The following is a 22,269-nucleotide window of genomic DNA, read 5'->3' as shown; positions in this document are numbered from 1 at the left end:
ACAGGCAGGGATGGGCATCGAAGTCATGGGCCTATCTTGGGCCATCAGCAGAGTGCAGAAATTGTTCTGATGCATGAAATCAGCCCCCCTGGGATGACGTGGGTCGGTATCACTGTCCACTTGTGGGGGGGGGGGGAAATGAGGCACAGCGCAATGAAGTGACTGAGACAGTAAAAGAAAGGGTGAGTCAGGTTGTCCTAACAGCAGGCCCTTCTCCCCTTTGTCCTAAGAGAGTGGACCGGACCCGGGAGTCCGGCTTCCCTGTCCCCCTGCTCTGCCCTTGGGACTGTCTCCCAGTCCCCTGGGTTGTGGGTGCTCACAAGCAGCAAAAAGCATATGGGAGGGGGGGAAAAACAGCTAGAAACACTCTCCTCTTGCAGAGCTGGGCTGCTGCTGAGCCCCTGCCCTGCCCAGCCAGGCCGTGAGCACACGTTTCCGACGGCCCCATCCCCCTGTTCCCCCGGACGGAGGTTCAGGGTGCCCGAGCCCCCCCTCCCTGTTCAGGTTTCGGTCTGGCAGACGCTGGCTCTGCGTCTCTCCTCTTCCCCCCCTTCCTCGCGGTGCCTCGGCCCCACCCTGCCTTGCAAGGGCGCCGGGCTGCTCGGAGCAGTCCTTCCTCGTCTGGGCTTTGCGCACTGTTCCTCTCGCAAAGCCTCGCACAAAGCACAAACCCGGCATTGTTCCTGCGCCTGGAAGGCTTTTGTCCAAGGGCTCTGCTGGGCCCTGCCTCCGGGGGAAGCTCCGCACCAAAGCGCCGTCTCCTCCTGAGATGGGAAGGGCACATGTGCCTGGGAGCTCACTCATGGCCACCCTGTGTCCCATTCCTTACCGAGAGCATTGGGCTGCTCATCCAGCAGACCTGGGAGCTCTTTCTGCTGGCCTGCATCGGTGTCCCCTCTTCTGCCCCAGGACCCCTTGGGCTGGCCCCAAAAGTGCGGTGGCCCTCTGAGGTGGGCAGCAAAGGGCAGAGCAGAGATGCTCTTTCCTGGATCCTCTAGATCTAGCCCAGACCCCAAGTGAGCCAAGGGCTTCACCCCCCCACACTGAGCAAAAGTTTCCCACCATACGCCTTGGGCAATGTTTTGAACCAGGTTTGCCCACCTCTGGGGCCCTTGTCCATTTTGGATCTCCCAGGTAGGTTCCTTGTAAAAGGATGTTTCAGAGCAAGGAGGAACACGAAGCACTAAGAGACTCCTGTGCCCTGAAAGGGTATCTCTGAAATGAGGGGCTCAGGTGCCCAGAAGTCCCCCTCCGCGGAGGCGTAGGTGTAGTTTAGCAGAGCGGAAGCTTTGTGTAGGCACGTGGATCCTGTGATAACACTTCATCTTCCGAAACGTGCCTGAGCTGCTCTGTGATTCAGTGTCGCGTGGGAGTCTAGTGTCAGGACAGCGGTGCTCTCGCCTAGAGCCTTGGCTGCTGGCATCACCTCTGCGTAGACGTCTCCGGGGATCTGGATCAAGCAAAGTGCCTGAGAAGAAATTTCAGCTTCATTTGGCTGCTAGAGAACAGCCAGAGCCCTCAGCTGAGGCCTGCTAGCAACTGGGGAAAGAATTGCTATTTCAGGTGGGCTGCGGTAAGAAATTCGGAGAAAACCAACAATACTCTGGGCTTTCTGTGCATCTCAATACTTTATTATAACGGCCATAACACTGGAGAGCTAGTGTACTGGTTACATAGACACTACAGTAGTTGGCTATTCTACAGAAACATGGAAATACTGTGATGCGCTCGACAGAAATACGCCAAGAGACTCTTAACAGCTCCTCATACGTGCCAAGCTGTGAAGTCAAGTGGGTTTGTAGGGCAGTGGCTGAGGTCAGAGCCTGGCCTCAAAGAGAAATACTGCAGCGCACTGTCATGTTAGTATGTGCAAGAAGGACACGGTAATGCCTCTACTGAGGCCAAAACTGCAGCTGGTGTGGACAGAGCTGTCTCTAGCGCCTTTGGTGCGGCATTGCTGATCTACGTCGGCTGGGATTAGCCAGGTAAGGTAAGAGCTGCTATGTAAGTGCAATAAATACAAAGACAAGTCCTGCTTATTGTAGTTAAATGAGAACCAGTGAATATACCAGTTCCCATAGGACATAGCACCGCTGTTTGCGGAGTTTGGTGTGCCATTAAGTGAGACAGATGTTCTCTGCTAGAGACATATGGTTTATAAAAAGGTAGGTTTTAACAACTTCTAGCTTTGGTGGCTTGGGAGGGAATGACGGACCACCTAAATGGCAGTAAAATTAATTGAATATTGTGGAGTCACCAAGGATTCCCCAGTACAGCCAGAGTGTTTGTCACCAGACATGCAAATAGAGATGTTGCAAATTCATCTGGCTGAGGCTGTTTACCTGCGTCTCTCCATCAGCTCAGTTTGGAAAGCTCGATGCTGCCTTCCTCTGAAAGCCACTTCAGTGAACATCTCTCACAGACACCCCAGACTTGAGACAGAACAGAGAGAAAGGTTTTGTAATACTGGTAAAATGTCTGGGCTGATGGCTTCAGGTTGCTATATTAAAAGCTTGTGTAATACTTTCCCCTCTTGCCAAGTTTTCTATAGATAGATCTCAAAGGTTATGAATGCAAATTCTCCGTGGAAACAGACCCAGAGCAGAAGCAGGAGTTAGTATAGATACTGAATGGGAGAGGCTCTAAAATCCTGGGTTGGCTTCTGCTTGTAACTGGTAACAGATGTTAACTGGGATGTTGTAAAGACAAACTTAAGAGAGAGATTCTGGTCCTTTGTCCCTCAGATGTTGGCTTGAGTTCAGGAGAAAGTGCTTTGGCCTCATTTGGCTACAGATGCCAACGTGTCTTGGGTTTATGCTGTGGGGCTCTGTGTCTCCTAGGAGCATTCTTTGGTGGACAGGGAATTGCACTTTGGCCGGGCGCCGTTGATGTAGGCATCTGCTTCAGGCGTTGCTGAGCTGTTGCTGTGGCTTCTCGAGGGCAGCACCTTTGCGCTGCCTCCCTTTGGGTTTGTCTCACTGTCGGTGCTGCCTGTTCCTCTCGCAAACACCTTGGAATCCCTGAAGGCACTGGAGGAGGCTGCAGAGGGAGAGAGGAAAGTGAACAGCTTAGAAATATTAGAAGTGTTTCCTTTGCATTCTGCTCCACCAAGTTGCATGAATAAAACCACTTACGGTGCTTTGGTCTGGAGTGGATGGTGCTGATGATGGTGGGTATTGGTGACTCCATGCTGTGAAAACAAGGACAAAATGTGAAGATGCCTGTTATTCTTTGAAGGTAGCAAGGTCAATGCAGTGCCAGAGAGAGAAAGAGTTGGAGGTAGGTCCTCCTGAGCTGGGTTATATGGGTAGAGCCAAGTGCATGGTTAAGTTGTGAAGGCTAACTCAACAGCATCTGGGCAAAGCACTCCTCTAGAGAGTGCTGGTACCCTTCAATTTGGGGAAGCGAGGAAAACTTCAGAGTAAGAGGCTAGACTGAGCTGTATGGGGACTGCTGGGGTTTGCTCCTTCTTTGATCAAGCCTTCTATACCAGTCTCAAAGCTTGGGGTGTCTGCTTTCTTCCTAGGTGGTTTGTATACATCCCTTCTCCTGTCCAGATGTGAGGAAGCCCAGCTCACCTGCTCTCCTCCCCTTCCATCAGCTTCCTATAAGTGAGGATCTCCACATCCAGGGCCAGCTTGATGTTCATCAGCTCCTGGTAGTCTTTTACAAGGTGAGCCATATTCTCCTTGCTCTTCTGTAGGGCTTCTTCTAGCCTGACCAGCTTGGCTTTGGCATCCTTGAGGGCCGTCTCGCCATGCTCCCCTGCCTCTCTGATGTTCTCCTCCAAGTACAGGCACTGTTGTTGCAAAGGAAGAAAAGTGGTGGAAGCGTTATGTGTGTTGTAGTTTACCTGTCCTGAGCGCTAGAGTTTTGTCACCCACCCCAGGACACACCTGACTCTTTTGGGACACAATGCAGGACCTCAGCTTCTGGATCTGTATGTTCATGTCTGCAATCTCCCGTCGGCTGTCAAGGAGGTGACCCCCGTAGGTGGCTGACTGGGTGTTTCCTTCGTTCAGCTGCAGGGGAGAGGGAAGAGTGGATTATCTGCTGCTCCTCTGCCATAGCAAAGGAATCAGTGAGGATTTCCACTGCCCTTGAGGAAAAAACACCTCACTGTGGGGGGGAATAGTCAGGTGTATTGAAGGATTTAGGGCTCGCTCTTAAATCCTCTTCTGGCTGTGGCTGTGCCTTGTGCAGAGCACACAGTCTCTTAGTTTTCGTCACATCCCTTCCTGCTCTATTTGGATCTAGCACCAGTGGAAGGTCACTTGCATCTTTGGTCAGCTGGGTTGTCACTGGGAGATGTCTTTGCCTTTCTCCACTGACAATGCAGAGAGCCTAGAGCAATGAAACTCCTCATTTAAACATCTGAATTAGGAGGAGTTGATTTGGGCTAGCACCCTGTCCCTCCCTCTATTTCCAGGTGTAGTCTGTCCCTCCATGTCTTGCTGATCCCTGTAGTTTCTAGGTTGATCTCTCCCTGCCTCTCCCCAGTATCAATCAGATAAGGAGACAAATACCTTTCTCCTGGTGAGTGCTTCAGCCTCCTCCCAGCTCTGGAGAGCAAGGGCTTCATACTGGGCCCTTACTTCTTCTACAATTTTGCTGAGGTCAAGTTTGCATGTGTTGTCAATTCCCAGGACAACAGAAATGTCCTTAATTTCTGTCAGCAGCTCCTCAAGTTCCTGCATAGCAAAGAGAATGGGTTTGAGATACCAAATATTCAACAAAGCTACAGTCCAGGAGAGAGCTGAACCCTGGCAGATCCGCTGTGCTTAGCTAGCCAAAGCTGCTTCCTGCAGTGTGGAGAGATGGTGAGACTTCATAGGCTTTCAGTCTCTGAAATTGTGAAGCTGGTGGTATTTTTCTCCATCTGGACTCAGGTTAGGGTATTGTTTTGGGACCTTTGGATACAGGTTCTCGCAGAATCTGTTATTAACCTGGCAAAATGGTGTATTCGTATTGCATCGTAAGAAGGTCTATTGGACTGTTGATCAGGCTTCAATTTTTTGCTCTATCAGCATTCCCATTCTGGGTTGATCCCTTCTGGGGAAGGAATAGGGCAGTGAATTGTTCCACAGGCTGGTGGTGCTGGAAGGTGCCTCTGCCCAGCTCTGCTTCAGTATTTAGGGAGGCTGCGGCTGCCCCTTGCTCCATCATAGTCTACTTTACGTCTAGTTAAGAGGAGACAGAAACAGGACCCTTCCATGAACACATTCTGCGCCAGCCGTCACTAGCAGTCCTATTCCACTTGCCAGAGCTGGTCTCAAATGCTTGAGAAACTCAATCCAACCATAGGAGAAGTAGGAACATGCACGCAAAAACTGCAGTTCCTGACTGGAATATTTGCTTTTCATGGCTGACTCGGTCACCGTTTTAGAGAAAGGAGTCAAACAATGATGAACGCAAACTCCCCTCAGTGAACCTAAAGAGGGCCCTTAATCCATTCCTGTAAACTGCACCCCTGAGTGGTTTGTATGCAGGCAAGACGCGACTTGAGGCCTTGCCGCTGAACGGGTGGTATGCGCGTTCACTTGGCCGTTCCCTCCAGCTTCAGCCTGCTCCTGCAAGGGTGTCACTCTATTGGTTTCTCTGTAGTTGCTCCTGATTTACACTAGTGTGAAAGAGAGCAGCATACATCTCTCCCCAGCTCTTACCTTTCATCTTGATGCTTTTGTTCTTCCCTTTTATGCTGATGGCTTTAATCTCTTAGAAGCATTTGTAGACCTTATTTGCCTTGCCTTTCCCTGACTGGGGAAACAATGGGCACCCTGAGATGGTTATTCATGAATAACAGAAGAAAAACCCACCAAAGAGCAGGATTATCCATGTATTTCTTTCCCACTGGTGTTTGATACTTAAGCCTTTTTGTTAATCTTTAAGCAGGTAACAGCTATATGAGAAAATGCATGCATGTTTTGTATATTGGAGCATCCTCTGCAAAAAAAACAGAGCCTGGTGCTTTATTAATATTCCTGTTGGCATAAAAGAGGACTGAGGCTGGGCTTTTCTTCTGATTCACACCAACATGCTGTGAGCAAAACTGTCAAGCAAAGTTTCCCTCATTTGCCCTCCAGTGGATACATGTGTCTAGATGTTGATGGCGTTCAAATCAACAGGTACCAGCAGGAAAATGACTAATGTTAAAACGAGCTACAAGGAGGAGAGGGCAGAGAGAGGGGGAGAGATGGAGGATAATTTCTTTGCATGAAGGATGGGTAAAAAGTGCAGCCGGCTGCAAAGGGCAACAGCGTGGGACCTGGAGCAAATCAATTCAAGCAGCGCCCCTGGTAGGGAGGGTACACCCTAAGTGAGGTGGCTGGGTGGAAGGTGTTGAGTATGGATTTACAGCAGGATCTGACTTCCAGCTTCCCCGGTGAATTGCCTTGCACCAGGATTAGTCATTTCAGAAGAAGTAAGGCCAAGTGGTTGGACTCAGGCTGGGCATATGTTCTAGGGCAAGCTCTACTCCTATGCAGGTCATTCTGCCTCTCTGTGCTTCGGTTTCCCCACAAAAGATAACAATGTTCCCCTGTGAAGCATTTTAATTGTTTGTATTGGTAGAATTCAGACAAATCATCACTATTTGCAGAACACTGCTCAGCCTGCTTGGTAGCATTTTACAGGCTCTGAGTAAGTGGCTGGAATCACCTCGCCTTGTTTGAGCAGATACAGGCACACTACCCTTCGGGTCTGTTCAAAGGCTGCAGGTTCCATATCCTTCTCCTTTTAGTAAAAGCATATCTGATTGTATACTTCTTGTATAGGTGGAAATGGAGTATGCTGGATCCTGTTAAAACACGGCATCCAGCACCTCGCTCAGGTTCACTGTGGCTCGTCCTGTTTTGCTACGAGTCGTCCCTTTTGAATCCGAATGGAATAAACTCCAGTGTACTCACAGCCTGGAAGGCTTGATCTGAAGGCAGACACTGTCCCAGTGCGGGTGAGGAGCTCTGCCCTGGAAGTTAGGTGGGGGCTTCTACCTGTTTGAGGGGAGAGCCCCAAACAGGCTCCCTGCGGGGACAGTGGGGCAGGGAGAATATCCTGATCAAATTTAAAACGGAGCGGGTTCAGCTGAAGGAAGGGGGTTAGCTGATGAGACCCTGCCTTGAGCCATCGATCTGAATAGATGTGTCTGTGTAGCACCATGTGACTGGACAAGGGGTGGGTTCTGATCTCATTTTGGTCTAAATTGGGAAAAAGCCCTCTTTTTAGTGGAACTTTCCTCAAAAAGGCCATCTTTTGTAATGGCAGCTTGTGTGTGTGCTGGGGCAACTCTCCCGATTGCATTTGTACCTGCTCGTAGATGGTTTTCTTCAAGTCCATCAGGTCTTGTAGCCCATGCAGTTTTACCTCCAGCTCGGTTCTGTGCAAGGAGCTGACATCTAAATCCTGTAGGAGATGGAAAGTGTATTAATGAACAGTTTGGATCTGAGGCAAGAGGTCTTTCCAACTTTGCCCCTCACCAGCGTGTCCTCCTTCCTGTATATTGGTGGGTGCTTGTGAAAATTCTCTCCTGCTCTGCCAGTAGGGAGGTTCCTTTGTGGACATTTCTCCTCCACAGTATTTTTGGTGAGCGTACTTTGGTGGAAGTCTCAAATGAGATGGGGTGGAGAAGGAAACAGGCAGGGCTGGCCCATACCCACTCATCTTTTGTTCACCACAAAAAGCAGGGGTTATTGAAAACTCTGATGCAGTCCACGGAAGTCACCAGAACTGCCCTTACTGGCTGATGAGTGTGTCAGGGAAAACATGCAATTAGTTATAATGATTATTTGTGGAGAACGTTTCCTCTGTCTAATAATACCTTGCATTCCTACACCTCGGATTTTTTTTAATGCAAAAGCAGTGCACAAAGCCGCCGGTTTCAGCTGCTATTCAAATGCAGCTGCATCTGGGGCGGCATGTGGTTGCTGTTTAAACAGGGTGTGGTGGTGTGACAGGAAGCAAAGGCAAACACATTTATCAATTTCCAGCCTTTGCCAACCTGTGAAGTCATCCTGGGAGAAAAAAGTGGTGAGGAGGAGAGGTATGGCCTTGGAGTTGGAGGTCCCGGGGGTACCGACCCCTCCGGGTCAGGTCTGCTCAGTGCAATTGCGGTGTGGTTGGGCACAGGCACAATCTGACCCCCTTTTCCATAACCACGAGTGGCCCAGACTCACTTATGTTTCTCCTGTTGGAAGTTGGAACCATGTTTGCCACTCCGCTGACCTTCTCAAGACCTTTTATCCCACCAAACCTCTGCGGTACAAGGATTCTCATGGTCCTGGCTAACCCTGGACTGTCTTGGCTGACCTGGGCCATCCTGCTACTCCAACCATTTCATGGCTGCAGAGCTGGCGTAGGGCCTGTTCATTCTGCAGGTGTCCTGATGAAAAGCTCCTGTTGTCACTGACCTTTTTGAGCTCTGTGAAGGTATACTCCATGCCACTACAGAGGCGAATTTCGTCCTCGTATCTAAAGAGAGTGGAAAAAAGCAGTAAGAAATCCCAGAGACTACCCACGGGCAACGTTTAAGGTTGTCTTGTTGGTCTCAAGGAACATTGGCATGTTGGCTTTTTGCTCTTTTCTTTTTTTTTTTTCTTTTTACCACCTCGTAGGTGGCTCTGACCCTAGATATACTCTCCCCTAGACAGCAGGAGAGAAATCTCTTGGGCATGGGCACCTGAACGAGAGAGATAACAAGTTACCACACGTCAGCTGCTCTGTAGTAACATCATGCACACACTTTCAGTCTTAAGAACCCCAGAGTAAACAAGAGTCAACTTTAATATTCATTTTAATTTAATTTGAGGGCTAAGCAACCTCAAGTTACCTCACATTTGCCACAGAAAGAGGCAGAGAGCATGCACTGAGAAGTGGGGTGTGGTAAATTGTTATTCTCTGTGAAACCCAGTTGCATGTCCCAAGCTTTGCCAGATTTTCACCCCAATCCCTCCTTTTCTGTTTCTTTCAGGTATCATCAGCATTTAATTTCCAGAGCCTGTGAGCAGTTTCAAGGGAGAAAGCTTTGGCTTGTGTAAATTTGGAAAAAGCTGGACTGGCATCATAACTTATCCTAAATGTAAGATGGATTTGTGAAAGAACACAAGACACAGCAAAGCAGTTCATGGAAAAGAAAGCCCACAGAGCAGAAGGTAACAAAAAAAAAAAACAGATGGGATGGGGTGGGGCCCTCATGGCTAAATATCCTGTAGAGGAATCAACCCCACAGATGTTTGAAAACAGGTTTGATAAGACAGGACCAGGATGGCAAAGATTTTGTCCAGGGGCAAACACGTTTCCTGAAAACCAGCAGCAGGCACAGGAGGGGTAGCTTAGGGAAGACGCCAGCCCGTGCTGGCTCTTGGGGCAAGCGTGTGGCTAGCCCTGACGTCGCTGAAAGCAGGTATCCAGCCAGGAAGCCACCAGATCTCTTCTGGGCCTGGTGTGTGACCAACAGTGGTTGGTTTGTTTGCTGTGCAGCAGGCCAGGAATGCTGGAGCATTGTACGATGGGCTTTTGGTATCTGCCACTGTGCTGCCAGGCATGACGTGGCAGCCCTGGCTCTTTCACTGAGACCACAGCAGGTCACTCTCTTTGGCAGGGAGTCATGGCTTCCTTGCTGTTTCCCAATACCTCAGGCTCCTCTTATCCTGACATACTCATAGCATTTCCTAGCTGTGAATTGAGCCTTTCAGTGCTGCTTATGAATGTCGCCAAATTGGTGTGGGTAAGGCTGAGACTTTTGGGAATGAGGTAAAAGCTAAATGGCATCTTATAACAGAGTGATGATAATAAAATCAGGAACAGCAGCTGTGTCCTGGTGTTTGGCAGACTGGCGCCTCATCACTCCACTTAAACACGAGGACCTTCCTCAGTGTTGTGTAAACTTTTACCAAGAAGAGGAGCTGCCCCTTGAACAGGGGGAAGAGCCTAGGGACAGAAAGAGGACAAGGGACTAGGAATGCAGCCCAGGACTGCACTGCAGGGCAAGCAGGTAAGTCATGCCCAGGAGCTGACCTGAAATATCTCAGATGGCTTCCTGGAGCTGTAGCTTTCCCCATGGAGGGGACAGTGAGAGCACAGAGGGATCCAACTCCCCGGCACTACAGTAAGGCACTTCTAAGGTACCCCTTGGAAACCCAGTCTGTTAAACTCTTCTCTCGCCCGCTTTCATAAGGCCAGATAGTGCAGCTAACGAGAGATTTACCCATCTAGTTTTTCTGCTCTTTAGCTGGAATGTTAGCCTTGCTGCCAGCAACTGTGCATTGAGCTTAATTATAGCCTGCCGCTCTTTTCCTTCATCCTTTTTGCATCTCAGCCCAATCCCAGTCTGTCCCAGCCTGCCGAAGCAGCTTTGTGCATTGCAGGGCGCTGACATAATCTTGCATATGGAACAAACAACACTCCTGCCTGAAAGGGAGCAGGCCTAGCCAGCCAAACATGCTCACCACATGGCTCCGGAGAGACCTGGCAGCCAGGAGATGAGTCACATGGGGATGGAGCATTCCACAAACACATTACAGCATTTATCTTCTTAGAGATAATCCACATGCAGTCATGCATTTAGGCATAAATCCATCCCATCTCACTTCATGCACTTAAGGCAGGCATCTGGTAGCCTTGGGCTTCTTCCATAGTCAGTGAAGCAAAATCATCATGTTCAGAGGTGAACTGAATCTCAGGCAGGCTACGTTCCTCTCTGGATGTGCCTCAAGACTACTTCAGGGTGAACACAGAGGTGGGATGGATCTCAGCCTCGTGGCATGGAATTAAGTCAACTTTTTTCTTGTGGAGCAAGTAAGTGGGGTAGGGAGTACCTGAAAACAGACTACGGAGGTTGGTCGTAGAGGGTTGTTGACTGACCAAATTTCAGGTGACAAGATCTTACTATCACAATCACTGGATCTCAGAAATGGTCCTCAAAAGGCTATAGACTCCCTTTTTCCTTTTTTTTTCCTGCAGCATCCCCTCAATCCCACCCCAGGGTAGTCAACACATGCAAAAGCTCCCTGCATCCCATTCAAATGGGTCTTTGTGCAAATCATACATGTGGGGAACTCAAGTGAACGCTTGTGCGGATGTGCACCTCTGGGCATTCATCCCTACACAGGCATGTTTCAGGGATTGTGTTTTAGCTTGATTTCCTGAAGGGGCTTGGGAGACCCTGTGTCAACCTCCACCCCACTCCCCTCTTCCCTTCTCTGTCATCTCGTATCTTTGGAACCACTGGTCAGTGGCAACCTAATCTGAGAAGGGAGTGAAAGTGGCCTAGCTAATTACATCTCTTTGTGGAAATCAATCCCTGGACAGAGGAGAAAGTGACCCTCGGTAGGGCCTTAATTTCTCTGACAGGCAGTTTTCACATACATGACTTATTGGGCAGCAGCCAGCTGGGTGGTCACCATGAGCACTACGTGTTGCATCTAGAGCGTCCCAGCAGGGATGAGACTTATTAGGTCCCCTCTGAAAAAAAATTTCCCGTGGTGGGGGGGGGGGGGAAAACCTCCACAGGAGTTGGAAGCCTACAGAACTTGCATGGGTTTAGGCAGACCCCTTGCTCCAGAAGGGCTGGGGGGAGGAGGAAGCCCTCTTGAAGGAGGCTTGCAGGACTCGGCAATGCCAGCGTGGGCTTGGCCGGGGTTGGATCGCAGCCTGGGGAAGACACAGCAGGAGCAGCAATTCTCTGCCTCTGAATCACTGCTTGCTGGGAGCAGCATGGTGGCTTGTCACTGTCACAGACAGAAATTCACCCACGCTGGCTTTGGGTGTTAACAGCAGCCCAGTGACAGGGTGGGTTTTGTTTGTTTGCCGCTAAAGTCACCCCGGCAGGGCTTATGCCTTCCAGCTCGCAGACAGGAGAAAGCAAAATGGGAAGACTCGGCAAATGAAAAAAAAGAAGTGGTTCTGGGGGCAGTGTAATTAGCGGAGGCTGTTTTCCTTCTCTGCTGTCTAATAATGTGCTTGTGCCTGTGCTGTGGTCTTATCCTCTGTGTGTGTGTTTTTGGATGGAGGGCTGTCTCACTCCTCTCATCAGCCTTCTCTGGAGCTCTGAGGGACTTAGCATCCTTACGATGTCTATCCCGTTGTCCAACTAGGTAGAAGCTGTCCAAGAGTTTCAAAAGTTAGGGGGAGGCACGCAGCTGATTTGCATAAGTACATTTGTCCTTAAGAAATCAGGCTAAAAAATGAAGTGCCAGATTTGGGCAATTAATGAGGCAATTGCTGAGTACAAACTATGAGAGCAGATAGGGGTGACCGTCATGGAATAAGGCAAAAAGAATCTTTATAACTGCTGGGCCACAGAGCAGTGAGTTCCTCGGGGAAGTACAAGGAAGAGCAAATACTCCAGAGGGGGATATCAGGTGTTAACCTCTTTAGGGCAGGGAGCATATGGCACTTTCCAGATTGTGGTTTTGATCCAAGCTTAGAGGTGCTACCTGTCAGCAGAGCAAGAGTCTGAAGGAATTTTCCGGTGATCCCAAGTTTTGGGATGTGAAATCAGCATCCCAGTAAAGGATAGACAGATACCCACCATCATGAATTTGGGGGGTCCTAAGTGTCTGTATATCAACGCATCATTTCTGGAAGGAGCCGAGTGTAACGATTTTAGCGTAAGGCCAAGAACCTATTCCTGCTCTGCTGCCGGCTCACTCCATGAGCTTAAGTAAGGCATTTAACTGCTGTGTCTCAGTTAATCCATTGTAAAGTGGAGTTACAGGTCTTTCCCCTAATTTGTAGACATGTTGAGTAGCTTGTTTAATCAATGTCTGCAAAGAGCTTTAAGATCCTTGGCTAAACTCCCTGGAGAAGGGCACTGTTGTTATTTATGCATCGCTTTGTACATCAGGAACAGGTTTGGGCTATTGCTTCAGCGATGTCAATCAAAGGCAGTGGAGGAGTAGGCCCTTAGCATTGTTTTTCTGTTTTGACAGTGCCAGTATGTAGGTCTTCACTACAGAGCAACATGGAAGGCTCCAGAGATCTTGTGTAGGCAGATGGGTGTAACTGTAAGGGAAAGTATTTAATTGTGGATTCCTCTGTGTGGTATGCAAATGACACCAATTAAAAGAAAAGCATTGTGCTATTGAATGAGCCGTGGCACATCTCTGAATGCTCTTATCAGAAGAGCTCAAAGCTCTTGGCCAAAGCAGTGATAAGCACTCAGCAGCTGGTCCTCCCTTCAACTTTCAGCTGCCTGAAAGTTTCCTGTCAAGAAGTTTTCTGGGTAGTAGTTTGACATTTTGTCCAAAACAGAATTTTGCATGAAATTGTGTGGGGTGGGGTGGGGGGGCGAAAGGAAGGGACGTTTGTTAAAAATAAGCAGCCTAGACCCATAAAATTGTCTGGTTTTGGTAGCAAGTTCTACTTTGTGATAATAGTGTGGAGAACAGATAATTCTTTGTTTTAGTGGCTCTCATTCCTGATAATATTCCCCAGAGCTGCTGTTCTCTGGCCCGAGGCATCTCTCAGATGCACTGCATTCTTTGGTATTGCTCTTTCCATGCGTTTCTCTTCATCTCTATCTCTTTAAGCAGGAAGAGGCTAGAGAGCCAACTTCTTAAATGTACAATGCACACCAAACTACGAGTTTGTTCCTAGGAATAACAGCCTGTCCATGTTAAATCAGTCCCCTGCTGCTCCTTGTCCATACAGCTGAACCGATACCTTGCAAACAGGCTATACATTCCCCCTTGTATATCCAGCTATGCTAGACACTTACTTGCTTCGGAAGTTATCCATGGTATCCAGCACCTTTGTCAGCTCCAGCTCTAGATTTTCCCGCTCGTAGCTGAGGGCCTTCATCTCTTGATTCATTTTACTCATGTACTGGTCATAGATGTCCTTGATGTCTGACTCAGAATGGGAATTGTCTTGATCCTTCAGGAAGTTCCACCTCGTTGTCAGGATCTTGTTCTGTTGCTCCAAGCACTGGACCTGCAGAAGAGGTTTCAGAGACATTAGTAACAGTGACAGCCAAAACCAAAGCTGACCACCCCTTGCAGTGCAAGAGATACTTGTCTGGAGACCTTCGGAGTAGCTAGAAGCTGTTGGAATTGGTTAAAATTTCCAGGTAAGAACTAGAAATCCCTTGAAGATCCGTCCTTGGGATGGAGCGTTATAGGGACTTAAAGGTTTTACACATTACATATTGATTTTTGTTTTTGTTTTTGTTTTTTTGATGGAGCATGTTCACATCAAAATGAATGAGCATCTTCTATTAAATCACTAAAAATAAGAGCTGTTTACTGCTAGTCCCCTTTGTCTCCTAATAGTAGAAATAAGTGCTGAAAATCCATGACAGGTCATGTTCAGATGTCCAGGGTGAATAGAAGTCTGATTTACCATTTGAGTGGGACAAACAAAAGGATAACTCTTCTCAAATCTGTAGAATTACACCATGGTGAAGTTTGTGTAATGAATCAGAGTTCTGGTTTATGTGGCAAAGTAACATGGGCAAGAACTATGGGAATTCTAGAGAATAAGCAAAATAATTATAGACTCTGCTGAGTCTGTGTGTGCATATGTGGTGTGTATGTGTATGCATGTGCAAGTGTGTGCGCCTGTCTGATGCACTTTCATCCACCCACCATTCAAATCTGGCATTCTTTTCCTAATATTTCAGTCTTAGCAGTAATGCTCACTGCTCAGGTAATGCTTTTCATCTTCAAAGCTCTTGGCTAACTTCAATTAATTATTTAATTGCTACCTCTCTGTCACTATTCTGAACAAAACCAAACTCAAAGTCACGTTTCAACTGGTAATTCATGAGCTTTCAGTCACCTTCAGTGCTGTCCAGAAGCCTGAACTCTATTATGGACATGAATCAACCCTGATATAAGTGCATCTGCTCCATAAGGAGAGATTCAGCTTTACCTATACCATGTGCAGTGTGAGTAGGGGGGGGGCAGGTATTATCAGGCCTGCATCTTCTGCTTGGCCTTCAGCTTCGACTGTGTAACTTCATAAGCAGAAGCCATGAACTGGAACCAAAGATGACAGTTTCCAGCTGCTGAACACCATACAGATACATGTGATGAGAGAGAGCATCTTTCCCAAAGAGGCTGTCATCTGAACAGAGAGGGAACTGGAAGCAGAGAGCAGCCAAGCAGAGCAAAGTGATCAGATACTCATGGTCAGTTATTAGCAGAAGAGGTATGAGTGGTAGGATCTCATGTCTCACTGTTAGAGACCTAATCCTTGCTTTTTTCCCGACAATTTACTGTATGTCCATTGACACCAAGTCAGTAGTCCAGCCAGGTGACAGGCTGCTCTGTCCTGGCTCAGAAACAGTGTGACATGCTCTGCGTGTGTGCATGCATAGGGCTGAGAACTACAGGATGATGCTGCGGTGGAGTCAGAGAGGGGCATTGCATGTGGCATGAGGAGGTGGTTTCCAGGGCTACCAATAGCCAATTGGGCCTCTTGTTTTCTCCATCTGAGGCCTCTTAGGGGTTGCTCATGGAGCATCCCTCAGCAGGGCTGTGGTGAGCAGGGTTGGGATTGGCCTGTGGGTCTGGCTGTAGGGAACAGTCCCTTCTTGGTCCTTGTTCACAGTCCACATCTGACCATCAAGTCAGCTCTCAGTTCCTGACCTTACTCCTAGTCTTTAGCTGCTCAACTTTTTTTCCACCTCTTCAGTTTCTTTTCAGGTCCCAAACCTTCACCCTACCACTGGGGTGTTTTGCTTATATCTTGGCTGCTTATACAGGCTCCCTCTTTGGCACAAATCCTTCCTTAGAAAGTCTTTTAACCTGAGCTTTGTGGCAGAACCACCACCCCAGTCTGGCCTCACTTCCTGGAGAACCATTTCTGAATACAGAAGAAATGACCAAAGTCTGGTCTTTGAAGGTCTCTCCTACTGTGCTGCTCAGGCTAAAGTTAGGTCTCAGATTGGAGGCTCCATCACTTGGCTATTCCCTGTCTGCCACGTGGACGTACCTAGATCAAATGGAAAGGGAATACTAGCAGATCTGGAACAGCCTGCTGGAGATGCATCAGCAGCAAACTCCTAAGGTGATTGTGGTCAATTATCTGAGGAATTAGCCTCTCGGACTTGAGGCCATCTGAATTCTTGGTTAAAAAGACAAGTTCTCTGTGACCAGGAAGTGTCGTTACTTTCCTCTGGCCTGAGGCAGATGGCTGAATTTGCCACTTGACTGAGGTACCACTTGAAGCTACAGCTGAAGGCAGGAGCTGCTAGTACTAAACTCAAAGCTACCTAACTAAGGTGGAACATTTGTATCTTCTGTCCATCAGGCCCTGCAGTGCACACTTAGCAGCAGATCACCAGGTTGGGTTTATCAGATGACCTGTTGCATCTGTCACTTCTTCCGTCTCCATTTGCACGGAATGGACCAGTGCATGTGGTCCGGCTCACGTACGTGACAGTGGTGTATTGTGTCGCTGTGTGGTCTTGTCCTGTCTCCCCTGTCCCTATCCCTGATCTGGATAGCCAAGGGACCAGGCCTGCAGCATGTACAACAAAACCTCCTCTTGTAGTGCTTTGCACACTAGTGCTTTTCCAAATGCATATTGCCAAGGTCTGTGCTTGGAAAAGCACAGCGTGGAGGCTGCCATGCTCTTCCGTTCAGGGTCGGTCCTTGGCACAGCCACACACTGGCTTGCGGATGTAGGTGTGGTTGGCACACAACTATTCAGTCTGGGTAGATGCTACAAGAGATGGTTCCCCCTGCCCTTCTCCTTCCCAGTGTGAATTCGGGTGCTCTTAGAGCTAGAGTTAAACGAAAAAAATCCAAAGCTTGGCACTGGCTGCCTGTACTGTAGACTGCAGTGAAGCAATCCTCCTGGGAGATTACCATCTGTTTACAGAGCATCAGGGCTTTGCAGAAACCTGCCTCAGCTAGATGAATTGTTTTGCTTTGAGAAAACCTTCTGCCTTCTCATGGATCTTGAGAGATGAAAGCGACACTTTCTTGGCTAAGTTTGCAACCCCTCAAAATAAAAAGTACAAAGGAGGGAGGCGAGGGCGTATGGGGATCTCCCTTGCCCTCTACATAGTCACGGGGGCACATTTCCATCTCCCTTTAGCAACCCGAGAAGACTCTGAGCAGTCACCTTAATCAGCTTCACTGCTCACGGCTGTTTCAACAGCCCTGTGTCCCCTGCGAGTGCCAAGGCCTGCTCTGTCCAGCTCCCTTCCTCGGCTGCTCAGGCAGGACCGGGTCCCCCCATGGCAGTGCTGTCCCCCCACCTGAGGGACCTGCTGGGTGACAAGCACAGCAAAGGAGATGCACTGGCTACCTGATGCTGCTGACCACAGATGCAGCTCATCATCACCTGGTGCTGATAGTGGCCCTTGTTGAAGCAGATAACACTGAAGGAATAACTAATTGGTTAATTTCCCTAATACTTAGAACCTGGCAACAATTAGCTTAAGGCCTTCAAAAGTCTCCTGAGAGACTGCTTACAATCTGTTTTCCCCACCACTATCTTTGTCCCCCCCACTGCACCGTGGTCCTCAGCAGCTTGTGCTCATCTTACCTTCCCAATCAGGGACACGAACTGGTTGTTGAGCAGCTTGATGTCCTCCTTCTCCTGCTGTCTGATGGCTTGGAAGTCAGGGTCGATATCCAGGTGCAGGGGGACCAGGAGCCTCCCATCGATGGAGACAGAGGGGTAAGAAGAGCGCCGGTATCTGCCTCCTCCGTGGAGGCTGAGGGAGTCGTAGCTGCCGCTTGCCACCCTGGTGGGACTGCTGTGGCCCTGGCGATCCGGGGAAGTGCCAGCTGCTTTTCCTCTGCTCATCTTCCCTGACACCTCCCAGGAGGAGAGGGAACCACTGGTGAATGCTTTGCAAGGGTTAGTCATGCTCAGCTTGTGGCTCTCGCAGCTCTAGGCGAGGGAAGGAGAGGAGGAAAAAAAAAAAAAAAAAAAGAGAGAGATGAAGTTTACTTGCTGCTGCCTGAAAGGGAAGGAGAGTAGTGGCACGCTGAGGAGTTTGGTCGGCTTAATTCCTGTCTCCTTGGCTCGTGGGTTGCCTAATGAATTGCAAGCACCTGTTCTCCTATGTTCATTAAACGGAGGAGGGTGTAACCGTTGATGTAATCCAGATCAACCTGTTGGCTTTTTATTTTTTTTCCTCCTCTCTCTGTACCCTCCTTTCTTCAGGAGCTTGTTTGTGTGGTGAGGGCATAGGCACTCACAGCAAAAACAAATCACTCCCAGGTAATTCACTGGGCCCCAAGCAGCTGCTTTTCCGTATCCTTAAATGGTGAAGAAAACAACCAAAGGAGCTGGGATGCAGCAGGCTCATGGAGGAAGGCTCTGAGCATGGTTACTGCAGGAGCACTTGGCTCATGGAGTCTGGATTCAGTCCCCAGCCCTGTCTCAGGGTTACCAGCTAAAGTCTGCAGGAAGGAATTGTGTTGTTTGTTTGGTTGGTTTTTTTTGAGGAGGGGGAATGTTTCACTGAGAAAATCATAAAGCAGGAGTCTGAATTTGCCAAGGGCAGGAGTTTGGAAAAGTGTCTCAAGCTAATCGTAATTAGAGGAACTCATGGTCTTCCTTTGACCACGCACGGCCATCACGTAAAGTTGTGATGCACTGAGTGTTTTACGGCCTATAGCTGGATCTCAAAAGTGTCTGTGTCTGTCTCTGACACCCCATTCCCAAAAGCCCTTTAAAACCTAGCTCTGGAGACACGAAAAACACTGTCTTTTAATGAATTCTAGGCTGTTAACATGGCACACCCTTAAATACCTATTTGGACCTAAGTATAAATCAGTGTTGGGTATGGCTCCTTTGAAAACACTTCCCAGCTTTCACTCAGTTTCTCATCTGAAGAATCAGGACACAAAACCCACTGATTTCTGCCTCCTTTTGTCTGTTAGCATTACAGTGCTCTCAGGAAAGGGATAGTCTTCTCCGGTCAAAATCTGGAATTTCTGTTTTGTGGGAATCTTGCTGTTTTGCAGTCTGGTTCTGCCCCACGTTGGAACACAAGCTGGGTATTTCCCTGCCAAGTGATGTTAAACAAAACGTGGGTCTGTCACAGACTGCTTCAACATGAAATGCTTCTGATGTCGCAGGATTTTTATCCAAAGGCCTTCAGAAGGAAGCAGACCTGTTCCATTCTAGTAGGGTTAATCTTTTCTTTAAGCGCGGTTTTAATGTTTTGTCAAGAGCAGCGTGCTTTCATATGGTGTATGCTGCAACTGCCCTTCCAGGGAAGATGCTTCCTCTGATGCGTTTGAGTATCAGGTCCCTCACTCAGCGGATCCTTGTCAGGACTTCTCTGTTTAATCCAGACAGTTTAGCTTCAGGATTAAAGCAAAATTTATGGCTGGGAGATGACAAAGCTCATGGCTCTGGCAAAGTGAGGTGAGATTATCTATCTCATCGTGGGCTGCTTGTTTGTGGCTTTGTGGTTACAGGCACATCAATGTTCCTGATTAGCATCAGGTCATGGGGTCACCTGGCAGGTTTTTTGCTTCATTTGGTACTGAGGGCAGTTGTGATGGCTCCTGAGGAAAGATCCCTCCGAGGGAAGGAGATAGAGGTGAAATTAGGCTGGTTCAGTTTAATAGCAGCTTGATTGGGAGGCTGGGAGCTGTGTTCTTTACTGAGCTAGACCGGATCCTAGCACGATTATGTCTTGCAAGATCCTAGGAAGCATCATTGCAGAGAAAGCACTGCACTGGCGGTCATCACATCTGCCTAAGCGTCAATTCCTATTCCTCTCTCCTCTGTCAAAGTATCAGTATTTTTGAGGAAGATGTTTGCAAGTGGTCATCTCTGCTGGCAGCTGATGTGAGGATGTGTGGGACGACCTTGCAGAGAGAGGATTAACCTGCTTTCTAACCTCTCCTTTTTAGGTAGCAGGGCTGAAGCTCTTGATGCCCTGCCTGCTAGGCAGAGGGGTGAGAAAGGGCCCAAGTTTGCCCCTTTAAGGGAAAACACTGCTGCAAAAAAGCTCATGGTGCTGGGCCTTAGGGGGGCTCTAATTTCAGTCTGGCCAGGGCATTGCTCCATGGCAGCTCCCAATGGCCTGACCTGGTACCAAAACGATACCGAAATGAGCTCTTTGCTACTGTAGCTGCACCAGCAATGCAGGCCCCGTGGCCCCTGCTGCCTTTCCGAGGATGGAGAGCTGCTCCAGTGGAGGCCGAAGCCTTGCTGCGTGTTTCTCTCTCGCTGTCCTCCCTGCCCTGTGGGAGAGGCAGTGCTGAGTCAGGGTGGGTGTTCTCTTCCTGCCCGTGTTCTCGATGCTCCTCCTCGGCCAGGTATTTGGTTCAATTTGGAACGGGCTGGTCTCCAAAACCTGGCTTTGAGATTTGGCGCCAGCCGCCTTGGCTGCACAGCCAAACAAGGTAAAAAGAGAGAAGGGATGGGGAGAAGGTGAAGGTGGGAACGAGATGGGGAAGGCTTTGGGGGATGCGATGAAGGGATTCAGCCACTTCCAGCTAAACCGCTGTATCCTGCTCCCATTGCCTGTGTCCTTGCAGCCTGGTCTGGCTCGTCTCCTGACCTGTTCAGATGAAGGCGTCACCGTCCAAAGACGCCGAGTGGTCCCAGGAGATGTCTGGAGTAAGGCAGCCCATTGCCTGGGGCTTGCAGTGGCTTGAGGTTGTGGGTGGGCACAGACGTCTGCAGACAAACCAAGACGGAGGCATGTCGCCCTTCCCTTAGCACAGGGAGTTCTGTCCTGGCCATCTGGAAGATCACCTTTTGGGGTTATTAGCTCAATATGCATTCACAGAGCAGAATAATTTATTTATCAAAGTTCCCTAAGTAATTGCTGTTTACTAAGGATGGCTAAGGTATGAAGCATAAACAACTAATGAGCAGTTGGCCCAAGGAATCGGCATGATTAAGCTTAAGCGAGACAGACACAGGGCTGAGGGATGCGGAGAGCCGCAGCGGTAAGGAGTGGGTCAGCAGGACTCGTCTAAGCCTTGTCAGGCACGCGAGGAGCGTCTGGAGTGGGAGCGTGTGTGTTAAGCTGAATGACACATTGCAGGGGAATGGCTGATTCTGTGGCCACAGGTAGGACAAGGCAGGGCAGCTCTAGGTTCCTGGTTGCAGAGAGCTGGGCTGAGGTCACCGGGTTCATCTCAGGTTAAAAAGGGGAAGGGGTCCCTGCTGGCTTGTGTCTAAATTAGCCTGTCGCTCCCATCCTGTGATGGCAAGGACTTTTACCTGCTCCGTGGCATATGCTGGGTACAGGTTGGTTTTTTGGGACCACAGTCTAGCTGTGCTCCCCAGAGCTGGGTCTGTGGTGAGGGGCTCCGAGTGCAGAGGCCTTGGTCCATGCCGGTGGCTTTTCAGCTCTGTGTCTGGCTCTGGCTTCTATGAGAATTGTTCTCCAGCCTTCCCCAGCTCAACTCTGTCCCTGTTCTTCCCTTCATTCCTATTTATTCCTTCTTTTCATCCTCACCCATCCTTCTATTGTCACATTTCCATCCTCAGCTCTTCCTTCCGTTCCTTTATCTGCCTGTCCAGAGCGCTCCACATCCCCTTCCTCCTGCCATCCCGCTGTTCCCTTCCTTCCTCCTCCCACACTCGGATTTCTGGGTGCAGCGTGGGGTAGCTAAAACTGCTGTCTAAATCAGTCCCCCCGCCTCCAAAAGAAAGATGTCACTTGCAAAGAATTTACAGAAGGGTTTGGAAGGCAGGACAGGACGTGCCCACATCTGTTTCACCCTCGGGAAGGTTTCCAACCTATCCGTTGCGCTTCTGCTCACGTAGTTTCAAGGAAATTTCAGGTATTGAACAAAATAAGTTGGAGTAATTAAGTGGCGATGACATCACTCGTTCCTGCTTGGGTGCTGCAGCCTCTCTGCTTCGTGCTGCGCAGGGGCTGGGTGCTGCAGCCCGCACGCGGGACTCGGAAAGCGGCCGTCGGGCGCTAGGTCTCTCCCCCTGCCCTCCCAGGCAGCTGCATCGTGTCATCCCCCAAATAAAGGCACTTTGTTTCATTTTAAAAGCCAGTTTTTTGGTCACTTGAAGGCTGTCCCAGAGCCTGTGAGCCGCTGTGTGCTGGTGGCTCTCCATCCCTACGTGTCCCCCGTCACCCTCTCTTCCAGCTGGATGTTCACCCCCAGATGCAGTTACAGGCAGAGCTGGTGTCCTGCCGGCAGAACCTTTCTGCCGCTCTTCTGAGCCGTGCCGGGAGTCTGGAGGTTGCAGCCCCTTTCCAGGGATCGGCTGTGCTGCTTTGGGCAAACGGCTTCTTCTCCTCTCTCAGGGTCCGCGCTTGTGAAAGGAGCATAAAGGAGACACGAACTGCGAGGATTTACAGCCGAGAGTTTCTCAATC

General features: G+C 49.3%; 2 protein-coding genes across 4 annotated transcripts in view; one reads left to right on the top strand and one right to left on the bottom strand.

Moving 5' to 3' along the window:
- Window positions 1-22,269, top strand: part of BCDIN3D (BCDIN3 domain containing RNA methyltransferase) — a 49,769-nt gene that overhangs the window by 21,933 nt on the left and 5,567 nt on the right. For 2 of the 3 annotated variants that reach the window (XR_010385351.1, XR_010385349.1), the window contains exon 5: window positions 8,963-9,143. The gene's annotated coding sequence lies outside the window, so the exon portion shown is untranslated. Of the gene's footprint in view, window positions 1-8,962; window positions 9,144-13,875; window positions 13,989-22,269 lie in introns of those variants that run through there. The other variant, XR_010385350.1, reaches the window with a different exon arrangement.
- On the bottom strand, window positions 1,610-17,820 carry KRT80 (keratin 80). The gene is made up of 9 exons (XM_026113931.2): window positions 17,494-17,820; window positions 13,712-13,926; window positions 8,403-8,463; window positions 7,303-7,398; window positions 4,527-4,691; window positions 3,897-4,022; window positions 3,579-3,799; window positions 3,135-3,190; window positions 1,610-3,039 (listed from the first exon to the last, which is right to left on the bottom strand). The coding sequence occupies exons 1-9, from the start codon at window positions 17,818-17,820 to the stop codon at window positions 2,837-2,839; spliced, it is 1,470 nt and encodes a 489-aa protein (XP_025969716.1). The 3' UTR covers window positions 1,610-2,836.

This window comes from Dromaius novaehollandiae, chromosome 28, assembly GCF_036370855.1.
Source record: "Dromaius novaehollandiae isolate bDroNov1 chromosome 28, bDroNov1.hap1, whole genome shotgun sequence".
NCBI classification, from domain to species: Eukaryota; Metazoa; Chordata; class Aves; order Casuariiformes; family Dromaiidae; genus Dromaius; species Dromaius novaehollandiae.
This window is presented reverse-complemented; position numbering and strand designations above follow the sequence as displayed.

Coding starts and splice junctions, on each gene's coding strand:
- KRT80 (XM_026113931.2), bottom strand. CDS start 17,820: ATGACTAACCCTTGCAAAGCATTCACCAGTGGTTCCCTCTCCTCCTGG. Junction 4,692..7,302: donor AGAAAACCATCTACGAGCAG/GTACAAATGCAA, acceptor TTTGCTATGCAG/GAACTTGAGGAGCTGCTGAC. Junction 3,800..3,896: donor TTGTGTCCCAAAAGAGTCAG/GTGTGTCCTGGG, acceptor TTGCAACAACAG/TGCCTGTACTTGGAGGAGAA.